Source organism: Vulpes vulpes, chromosome 15 (assembly GCF_048418805.1).
Source record: "Vulpes vulpes isolate BD-2025 chromosome 15, VulVul3, whole genome shotgun sequence".
Classification (NCBI taxonomy): Eukaryota; Metazoa; Chordata; class Mammalia; order Carnivora; family Canidae; genus Vulpes; species Vulpes vulpes.
The window spans coordinates 15,491,586-15,502,601 of NC_132794.1; the positions used below are offsets into that span (position 1 = coordinate 15,491,586).

At 34.6% G+C, this 11,016-nt stretch overlaps 1 protein-coding gene across 2 annotated transcripts in view; it reads left to right on the top strand.

Moving 5' to 3' along the window:
• LTN1 (listerin E3 ubiquitin protein ligase 1) overlaps nt 1-2,613 on the top strand; it is a 64,164-nt gene extending 61,551 nt beyond the window's left edge. For both annotated transcript variants that reach the window (XM_025985409.2, XM_072740889.1), the window contains 2 exons: nt 539-706; nt 1,268-2,613. In XM_025985409.2, coding sequence (XP_025841194.2) covers nt 539-706; nt 1,268-1,330 — 231 coding nt within the window. In that variant the 3' untranslated portion in view covers nt 1,331-2,613. The remainder of the gene's footprint in view (nt 1-538; nt 707-1,267) is intronic.
• Nucleotides 2,614-11,016: the final 8,403 nt, after the last annotated feature.

Below are 11,016 nucleotides of genomic sequence, written 5' to 3' on the forward strand. Positions count from 1 at the left end.
GCCAAGCTGTTTTCCTTTTTAGGCTCTGTAATTTTTTTTCTGGAGTTTGAGAGGAATTGACTTTACTCCACTGACATTGTAGGTGACATAGAACAATACATGGCAAATTGTTTGAGTGGGAATCTTTTTGTAAGATACCGGATTGATGAATGTCTTCGGAGCTACTTTTAGCCTAATGTTTCAACTCTCCTTCTGTGATTAGAGAAATCCCAAGAATCTCAAAGATGTTTGACTTTTAAACAAAGTATAGTTGTTTGCACATTGAGACTATAAAACTTGATGTATCGGTGCAGAACCTCTCTTTCAAGTCTGTCTTTAATGGAGAAAAACTTATATCTGGTTTCTAAAACTTGAGAAATCATTTTAAAAGCCAATATTCAGAAAACTTAGGAGATATGAATGTAGCTAAGTAGATTCTCTTCTTTCTTTTTTTTATTCTCTTTCTAAATTAAAATTCAATTTTCAAATTTATGAAATTGAATAAAAATCACTTTGGTGGTCTTCAGAGTATATATACTCTATTTTTTTTTTTTAACAGAATGGAAGTATTATGGAAGGCCTAGCATTATGGAAAAATAACGTAGACAAACGTTTTGAGGGTGTTGAAGATTGCATGATCTGTTTCTCAGTCATTCATGGTTTCAACTATTCTCTTCCCAAAAAAGCCTGTAGAACTTGCAAGAAAAAGTTTCATTCAGCTTGCTTGGTAAGTCCAAAGAAAAATGAGCTTATTTATATTTTATGTGTATTTATGCGTGTGACATCTAATTTTAGAAAAGGAAACGATGTTATACTCTTAATTGTAGTTAACGAGAGGCATATTAGAATTAAAACTGGTAGCATCAAAGCACTTTAATAAATGAATGTTTCTATGAGAGCTCTCACTCAAAAAGTAGATATTCCTATAAGATCTAGACTGTAAGGGAGACTGAAAAAAATGGAACCAGGGCCATCTGGCATTAGAGCTCTTTACTCTTTTTAAACATCATACTAAAAAGAAAGCCGTCTTGTGTACAGTAGTTGCTTCTTAGGGAGAGCTTACTTACACATCTTAATGGTTGGGTGTGTGAACCGAGGGAGAAAGAGTCATACTGTGGCCTTTGGAAGTATTACTGAGTTATGTTGATTTTTGGAGATGGAGGAAGCTAAAATTTTGGTGTTCCCCTTTTCCATTTTATCATTGGTCAGCTTACCTTGGATGTATATGTAAATGTAAAATGACAGCTTTAAAAAGTTCTTTTAACATTTGAAACCTTTTCTTTTTCAGTACAAATGGTTTACGTCTAGCAACAAATCCACTTGTCCACTCTGTCGTGAGACCTTTTTCTGAATTTTTTTTTTTCATTGGAAGTGATCCCTGAAGTAAATCAAGCAAAGACTGTGGATCTGGATCCATCTAAAAGTGTTGATAGGAGGAGGCCAGTGACCCTTACTTTTAAATAGGACCTTCTCTGAAAAATTATTTTGGTTAATGTAATGATCCTAAAATCGGGTTTACTTATCTTTAGATTGCTTTGTAAATGTTTGGGAACCTTTTCTTTTACATAAGAATATTACATATTTGAGAGAAAATATTTATATTAATAGTTTAATCTTTTTGTATATTTAAAAATAAATATGGAACAACCCTAAATTACAGAATTGGAATTTGTGAAAGCACTGTACCTATATTATACTAAAAAGCCCATTCAGTTTGTTGATCTATGTTCTAGAAGAGTCTAAGTGAGGCAAATTAATTGAGAGGGTTGATTTATATCTACAGATATTTTAAGACTTATTTATTAGTTATGACAACAAAATTAATTAGTATTCTGATATTTGTAGATTATTTTAATGATAAAATGAGGCTAAGCTATTAATATAGCTTATCATAAGCTATTTGAAGCATGCTCTGAAATCCTATATAAAAGAGTGTAAACTGAACTTTAAGGTGTCTCCATTAATCAAGGGTTATGAAATTCAGAAAATTAAATTCACCGCATTGACCTTTTGCTGTGGAAGAATTTCCATGTATTAGTGAAATTTGAATTGCAGACTTGTCAGTGAATTTACTACTCAGTTTGAGTGCATCTCCAGAGGGTACAGGAATCCTGAGAGAAACAGGAATTAGATTATTTCATTCATGAAACAAAGTGGTAGTTACCCCTTTATCGAGAGGGAAGAAACAAATGAATATTTCTGAAACTTAAGATTGATGGAAAAAACAAAAATTTTAAAATGTTGTAGGAGGCTTTCAATTTTGTGAGCAAATTTTGCTATTCTTACTGGCCAAAGTTACACTAAATTAAAGATTTGGGGGAGTTTATTTTTTCCAGCCTTTAGAAGTACAAGTTAATAATTTTAGTACTAAGGAAAATTCAGTATAATGGGCTAAAGTGGAGTAGGTGAAAACCTGCCATTTGCCCACAGTGCTGTTACCCTTAAAAATTGTGCCCAACTTATAAAAGTATGGAAGTTTGGGATTTGGAATAATTTTATTGCAGTCTTCCATTACACAGGAAATATTAGCATATATAAAACAAGTTACTTGAAAGATCAGCTAATCATCTCTGTTGCAAATGTTTAATTGGCAAAAACCAAGTCATGTTAAATAAAATCACTGTTTACCATCAACTGGGTAAAATGGTTATTATTGAAATAGAATGAATGTGATCAGAATATTGTAGTTGAGAGTGAAGTATTATGCGTGAGTTACAGATCTCTTGAGTTGAATTTGTAGATGCAGTATCCTACCCAGTTTTGTCTGTCTCTTGGATTTTCTCCCTAGTGTTTATTATCTTATAGCCTTGAGACTCAAGGAATCAGTCAGTGAAGAACAGATAGCAAAATTCTACTACCTCTTCTTAACCCCTTTCTTAAAATATTCTCTTTCGGTGTCTCTCTCTGACATAGTAATCCCAAAGGATTGTGTTATTCCTCTGTGAAAGTTACACACTTTTCCTTAAAAAAGTGGTTTTATAATAAGACCTTGTTTATAACTTTTCCAATATTGGTACTTCTTGGCTTCTGACCCAAACCTCAAGTAGAACAAAACAGGAATAATGGAGCATTGTTTTTCCATGTTAGTATCTAGGGCATCAGGTTCTTGGTGAAACACTACAATTAAGTGGAATACCTACTCTCCTACTTAGGACTCTTAACACATTTCCTTGACTCTTGTAAATATTAATGTAAAGCTTGTTACTGTTTATATGCTAAAGAAAAAGCTTTCCAAAATGAGACTGAAATTCAGAATATCATTGATTAAAGTTTTATTTATATAGCTTTAATGACTCTGCAGAGCATCCCTTAACATTCTAGCATAAGAACATTTAAAAATTGCATGAGATTCAAAACCCATTAGCAGAATTATTAATTTAAAGCCCTAATGTAAATTGCAAATTTTAGAATTTATTTTTAACTCTTATTTATCACATGCTCTAATGTATGTAAATAAGTTTCTGTGGCTTAATTAATGTTATTATTTGATAAGTTTTTGTGGTGTGAATGATTAATGTTATTTGATTGTTAATACCATATGTGCCCATTAAGATTCTTTTTACTTATAAAATATTTCAAATATACAGAGTAATAATAATAATAATAATATAAATGCCCTTGTACTCTTCACAAACTATTTTGCCATATTTGCTTCTGATTTTTAAAGAAATAAAATGTTCCTCTTTTGTACTCCGCCCTGATGCCATCTCCTCTTTCCCTCCCTAGAGCTAACGTCCTGTTCTGAAGTATAAAAGTATAAAAAAAATATGAAATATATCTACTTAAGATTTTATACTGTTTGTATCCATAAATAATATATAGCAGTTAACAAATATTTTTATTTGCGATAGCCTGTGTATGTAATCTTTTGTAACTTGCTATTCCCCTCAACATAACTGCTGTTTAGTATATTAGTTCACTTGCCAATTCCCCCAATAATGGTCATTTCAGTTATTATTTTTTGCTGTTTTGAACAGTGCTGCCAGTGTACATTCTTAATAACATTTTTCTCATGCAAATGTCCTAGATATTCTGGACATAGGCCTCCAAATGGATTTTTAGTAGTTGATATGTATACTTTGTGACTTTGGATATTGTCAGATTGCCCTCCAAAGTGGTGTGCAAGTTTCCGCTACCAACAGCAATATAAAAGAGTTTCTGTTTTTCTTGCCTCATCACCAGTACTTAGTCTTATCAGATTTTTAAAATTTTCTAGTCAGAGCTGTGAGATAGTAGCTTTTTGTTTTCATTCATATTTCCCTGGCTACCAAGAACCTTAGTTTCATTTCATATACTTATTGGTCATTGTGAATTTGTTATCTATATGCCTACTTTTCTCTATGACATGGCTGCTTTTAGTATGTTGGGTTGACTTTAATATGGTCTGTGGCCTTCTTTAATTATATAGAATTTCGCAATTAAGTTTAGTCAGATTTATCATCTTTTTCCTTTATGATTGAGCCTTTTTTGTGTTAGGTTTTAAAAATTTATTCCTTCCCCAAAGTCTAAAAAATTCCATTTTGTTTCAAAAGTTATAAATTTCAAAATATGTCTAATTCACCACCTCACATTAAATTTTGTGATTTTTGTAAGGTAGAAATCGTACCCCAAATTGATAGCTAATTCTCATAACATCTTTTATTAAATAATATGCTCATTCCCCGTTAAACTTTGTAGTGCTTCTTCTCTCATATTACCAAATCCCCTTACATGTGCAGATTGGTTTCTGGACTCTGTATTCTATTCCATTGGCTTACTTATCTATATTAATTCTACACAAAAATTCTTTTTATTTGTAAGATAGCTTTATAATTAATCTTGAAGAGGAGGTAAGTAGTCCTCCACTCTTACTGTTCCAGGACTTTCCTCGGATAGCCATATCCTCTGCTATCCAGGTGCTCCTCTGCCTTGCTTGTTGATTATCATGGTTAGTTTGTCCTCACTGTACTAAGTTGTTTTATGGAAGAATTTGACATGTGCCTGCGTTAGGTTTTATCTGGTGCAATGGGGTGGCTTTTCTGGCTTTGCCAGTTCTTCTCCCTAAGTTCTTCCAACCCATTTTTTTCTCTGTTTCAAAATTGGAAGCAATAACTTTGGCTATTTGTGATAGAATGCTTGAACTTCTCCATGAATTTGTCTTTTTTTTTTTTTTTTAAAATAAAAGTTCTTACAAAAAGAATTTGAGCTCAGCAAGGTGGTTAGCATGGAGGTCTGCTTAATTGAACAGTTTTGGTGATGTCTTTTTAACTCTGGATTTCTTTTTAAGGGTAACAACTTCTTTAGATGGCACCAAAGCATCAAATAACTTGTATATTTCCTATCCAGATTTTATTAGGGGTGTCAGAGGAGGTTAAGGAACCTCTCTTTCTGTGGCATTCCAGATTGATATGTTATTTCAAAAATATACTGGCTATCTCTTTTAAGCAATGTGATGTGTCCTATAAAAGACTTTAAAAAAGAGACCTGTAAGAGATAACAAGTTTGTCCACTTGAGCCTATTTGGATTCTGGTAAGGTACTAGATTCTAAAAGACTCTGGTGTATTATATATCCAGATAATAGTCTTCCTTCTCATTTTTAAAGATAAAACTCATTAACAAGCAGTATTTGAAAGAATTTAGTAGTGCAGTGTTCAAAATGTCTGTTCTAGACTTAGACACTACTTGAACTGCAGAACCTTCATCATGGGATTCTCCTTCATCAGCTAAAGATAATAGAGTTAATGGATTTGAGAAGGCTATACCAATGGATAGTAAAATGAGAAAGTGATAATATATACTTTATATGGTACCGTCGGATTTAATTTGCATATTGATCTTGTACCTTCCAACCTTGCTGAACTAATTTATTCTAATAGGGCTGTGTGTGTGTGTGTGTGTGTGTGTGTGTGGCGTAAATTCCTTAAGATTTTCTATATACAAGATCATGTCACTGGCAAATCAGAGTTTCACTTCTTTTCCAATCTGAATTCCTTTCTTTTTCTTTTTCTTGCCTAACTGACTTGGCTAGAACCTCCAATGTTGAATAGAAGTGTTGAGAGTAGATATCCTTGTCTTGTTCTTGATTTCAGTCTTTCAGCATTGTGATTATTAGCTATGGTTGATAATAATCAGACTTAATGTGAACTTAGTAGAAATGCGAAGGTGCTTCAACTAATTTTAAATAGTCTGCAGTTTCTCTGATGCAAGGGAAAATAAGCTGTTGGATCAAAGGAATGCTAATCAGAGACCATGGATTTTTTTATGTGTGCCATGCTGCTGAGAAACAATTCAGCAGAGCTTCTCAACCTCAGTACTCTTGGCATTTTAAGGTGCATAATCCTTTGAGAGGCTGCCCTGTTTGTTGTAGGATCTTTAGCAGCATTCCTGGCCTCCATCTATTTTATGCCAGTGCAACATCTCAGCTGTGACAACCAAAAATTTCCAGACATTACCAGATGTCCCCTGGGTGGCAAAATTAATGCTAGTTGCGAACCATTGCCGTAGAGCATGGACTAATCAAGCACTATTGAAGAGAAATATAATGTGAGCCACATATGTTATTTTAAATTTTGCTAGTAGCCACATTAAAAAATAAAAGAAGAAATAACAAAGTAAGGTGAAATATAAGGGAACAATGTAATGTGAAATAATAATGTAAGGTGAAATTAATTTTAACACATTTTAACTCAGTATCCAAAATGCTATTTCAATGTGTAATCTGAGAATCAGAGATTTTACATTTTCTATTTTAAGTTTCTGAGATCCAGTGTTATTTTAAAATTACAGAAGATTTCAGTTCATGTAGGAAATTTTCATCAGAAATACTTGATCTGTATTTAGATTTCAGAAAATTTACAATTAAGAAGTTCACATACCTAAGTTTTTCTAAACATACTTTGAAAGTTTTCCAATAGCTGGATCACATGTCCATTTTGAAATTTTAATTAAAATTAAGTAAATTTAAATTTAGTAAATTTTAAATTTAGTTCCTTTGTTACGTTTGGTGTATTTCAAGGCTCATTAGCCACATGTGGCTAGTGACTGTTGCGTGGGACAGTTGTAGTCCAGGCCTAACTTTACATATACAGACAAAAAGAAAGGTGGAAGACTCAGTCTAGATTGTTAATTTCAGCTCGAAATACTTTATCTGTGTCTTGAGAGTCTTTTGCCTGTAAGAATTCTGGGCTCATAGCTTATCATTTGGTTATTTCTCTAATCGCATACACAGTGTAGTTATATGTCCGAATTAGCCATACTTTAATCATAGATAGAAATTTCCACAGCTTTAAAAATAATCCTGCAGTAAATGTTACCTGGCAGTTCCATTTATTAAGTAGAACCTTACCTATTAAATGGTTGTGTCATGAAGAAAGTACTATATCCTCATATTAGTCCCAGAATAACAGTTAATAGATGTAGACATTTCTACCATTTGAGTGGTTTTAGTACTCTGAGGGATCTGGTGCTCTGTGGTAGTGGAATTATTAGTGGGTAAAGTGACCCATATCTGTATTTTGTTGTCCATCTATATTTGTAAACCTGTCTCCCTAGTTTAGAAGGTAAGGAATTTTTTTAAGTGCTATTGTGTACTGGAGTGGAATTACTAAAGAGACTTTAGATAGTTGTCCGGTTTTTAGCCATTATAGGACATTAATTTTTCCTATGGACCTTTTGCTCTTTTTTTTTGATACCAGGTGTTTTATCTTGAGGGTCAGAAATTTTTGATTTCTAGCTATTTGAAATGTTAAGTGATAACTTCTAAATTGGCATTTTTGAGTCCCATTTTCATTAAAAAAAAAAAAAAAAAAAGACAAGCCCATCTGCCATTACAAAATAGTTCTTGAGGGCTTGAGGGTACCCCAGAACATTGTTTGAAATTTTTCCTGGGTCAGTTTTCAGAGTCTTCCACTTATCTATCTTATTTGTTTATAATTTTGAGTTTTTGTCCAACCTACTCATGAGAGAAAGACTTCTGGCCTTATATAGTACATTTCCTATTTGCGTCCCCTTGTAGAGCCATACCTTGAAATAGGAAGAACTGGGTTATTTAAACCATCTCCTAGTTTTGGGATCTTTGTTGTTACTGATTTTGCTGTTTTTAACTATTTTGTTCTCATCTGAGGGGCTAACAATTAAGTGAACTGGTCGGTACAGACTCCAGGACAATAAGTATCTAACAAAATTCTGAATTCTCCAGCAAATTTGTCTTCCAGAGGTTAAGAAATCCTTGATTATAGCTCTCTGCTTGACTCCAGACCAAGTTTCAAATATCAGTTTCTTTATATCTGCATCCTGCCCTAATGGTTTTGAAGGGATATGATATGATGTAATCATTCTGTCCTAAGAAAAACTTTAAGCAAAAGATCACTTTTTTTGGAAGTAAAAGAAGGTGCAGAAAGATGGAAGGAGTTTGGTAAAGATCGAGCTGCTGGGTAGAGGGAAAGGTGTGAGGAAGTGGATTTTAGAAGATTTGAACGGCAGTGAGTCACTATTTTAGTTTGACGTCTCAGCATACCAATCAAAAATTGACTGTTGAGTACTTCAGACTTTTTTCCCCTGATTTTGTAGAGCTCCTTTGTATTAATTTTGGCATATCAGAAGTTCCTTATGATGGCTATAAGTAATTCTCAGTCATTCCTTAACAAAATTTTGCCACTCACCAAGTTAAGCACAAAAGATAGGATTATAATGAAAACTGTCAGAGGATACCTAGGTGGCTCAGTGGTTGAGTGTCCGCCTTCAGCTCAGAGTGTGATCCCAGGGTCTTGGGATGGGTCCCACATTGGGCTCCCAGCAGGGAGCCTGCTTCTCCCTCTGCCTCTCTGTGTGTGTCTCATGAATAAATAAACTCTTTAAAAAAAAAAAAAAAGAAAGAAAACTGTCAGGAGAAGGTTGTGCCTTTGAGATAGACAAATCAATGACAAGATAAAGGCACTGTATTTGTTCAAAGTGTGTTCGTTTATGGTAGATGAGCATCCCCAGCCAAGCAGAGAAGAGGAAGGAGCTGGTGATCAGTGCCCCCAGTCGTTGATGATCCTAAAATAAGGTCTAAACAAAGTGAATTTCTTTTACAAATCGCCAAGCCTTGAGGAATACTCATGAAGATTTAATAGAGGACCCAAAGCAAAATTTGACCATTTTAGCAACCAGTTGTCATCAGTCTAATGGGCTATTAGTCTTTAGGGCCAATTTATATTGATTTGGGGGCTTAGCCTGTGCCTCTGTGTGTTCCCTATGAAGCACTTCCTTAGACATTCAGTACGTGCAAGACAATAAGGGACAAAGCAGGAGTATGTAAAACAAGATTTGTATAAATAGATGAACAAAAATGTGAAAACCAAGCAGTGGGAAAATAGGATAATGGCAAAAATATTTACCAAATGGTTCCCCTTTAAATCAGAAGGTCTGATTATCATACAAGACAAAGTACAATAAATAACCTTAGATGGAGATCTATTTGTTTAGAAGTCTTAGATAAAATAAATTCAGCAATAAGAACTCAGTGAAACTGGTCAGAAGTTCAGATTGTTTTTGAGAAACTCACCTGGCAACAGATCTGAGACCTTTGGGAGTGTGGGGCTTGAGAAGCCACTGATCTTTCCTTGTTGGTCCAAGGACCCACTGGAATACTGTCAAGTGAGGTATTATAAATAATCTTGTGAGAATTGTCCAAGGAAGAGATCAAGATTACCACTTGATAACTGAAACAAGAGCTGGGAAAGAGGGAATTATGCTAATGGCCCATCATTTTGAGTAAACCCAACTGCAAATTTTATATAACTTTTTTGGCTCAGGGATTGTTTTGGTGGTGTGTTGGTTGCAGAAGTGAAGTAGATTGATGTCAGCCTTACAAACATGGTTATTCTGGCAAGACGTGGGGCCAGCCTGTACTCAGTAGACTTACTGATAAGTTTCTTGTTGATTGGTTGACCTTAGAAGTATGAGACTGTCACTGAATGATTGGCTTCAAGAGGCAAGTTGTCATTGGTCAATTAAGATTAAACTGAGGCAAGTTATGATTGATCACATAGGTTTAAAACTGGTTCAGGGGATCCCTGGGTGGCGCAGCGGTTTGGCGCCTGCCTTTGGCCCAGGGCGCGATCCTGGAGACCCGGGATCAAGTCCCACATCGGGCTCCCGGTGCATGGAGCCTGCTTCTCTCTCTGCCTATGTCTCTGCCTCTCTCTCTCTCTCTGTGACTACCATAAATAAATAAAAATTTAAAAAAAACTTTATAAAAGAAAAAAAACTGGTTCAGGAATGCCTGGGTGGCTCAGCGATTGAGCGCATGCCTTTGGGCCCAGGGTGTGATCCTGGAGACCTGGGATCAAGTCCCACATCAGGCTCCCTGCATGGAGCCTGCTTCTCCCTCTGCCTGTGTCCCTACCTCTCTCTCTGTGTCTCTCATGAATAAGTAAGTAAAATCTTTAAAAAAAATAAAAAATAAATAAAACTGGTTTAGATTTACTTGTTACTGGCTATAGAACAGTATTTTATTAGGACTTTTACTAGGGTCTTTTATTCAGGTTTTATTATAAAACCTGTTTCTGATAGCTTTCTTGGTGCTATAATTTTGGGCCAGATTTCCTTTCTAAAAAATGAAGTGAAATTCACATAACATAATCATTTTTAAATGGACAGCTTAGTGGCACTTAGTACATTTAACAACTGTTAAATGTAACTGTTATAACATAAAACAACTGTTAAATACCTCCAGATCTCCCACCCACCCCTGGTAACCACCAATCTATGGATTTACCTTATTCCAGATATTTCATATAAATAGAATTATACAACACATGACCTTTTGTGTCTTTTACTTGGCATTTAAAAAAATATATATGTATATTTTTTTATTGAAGTTCGATTTGCCAACACATAGCATAACACCCAGTGCTCATCTTGTCAAGTGCCCTCCTCAGTGCCTGTCACCCTGTTATCCATCCCCCCAGTCGCCTCCCCTTTCACTACCTCTTGTTCATTTCCCAGAGTTAGAGGTATCTTATGTTTCGTCACCCTCTCTAATTTTTCCCACTCATTTTCTCTCCTTTCCCCTA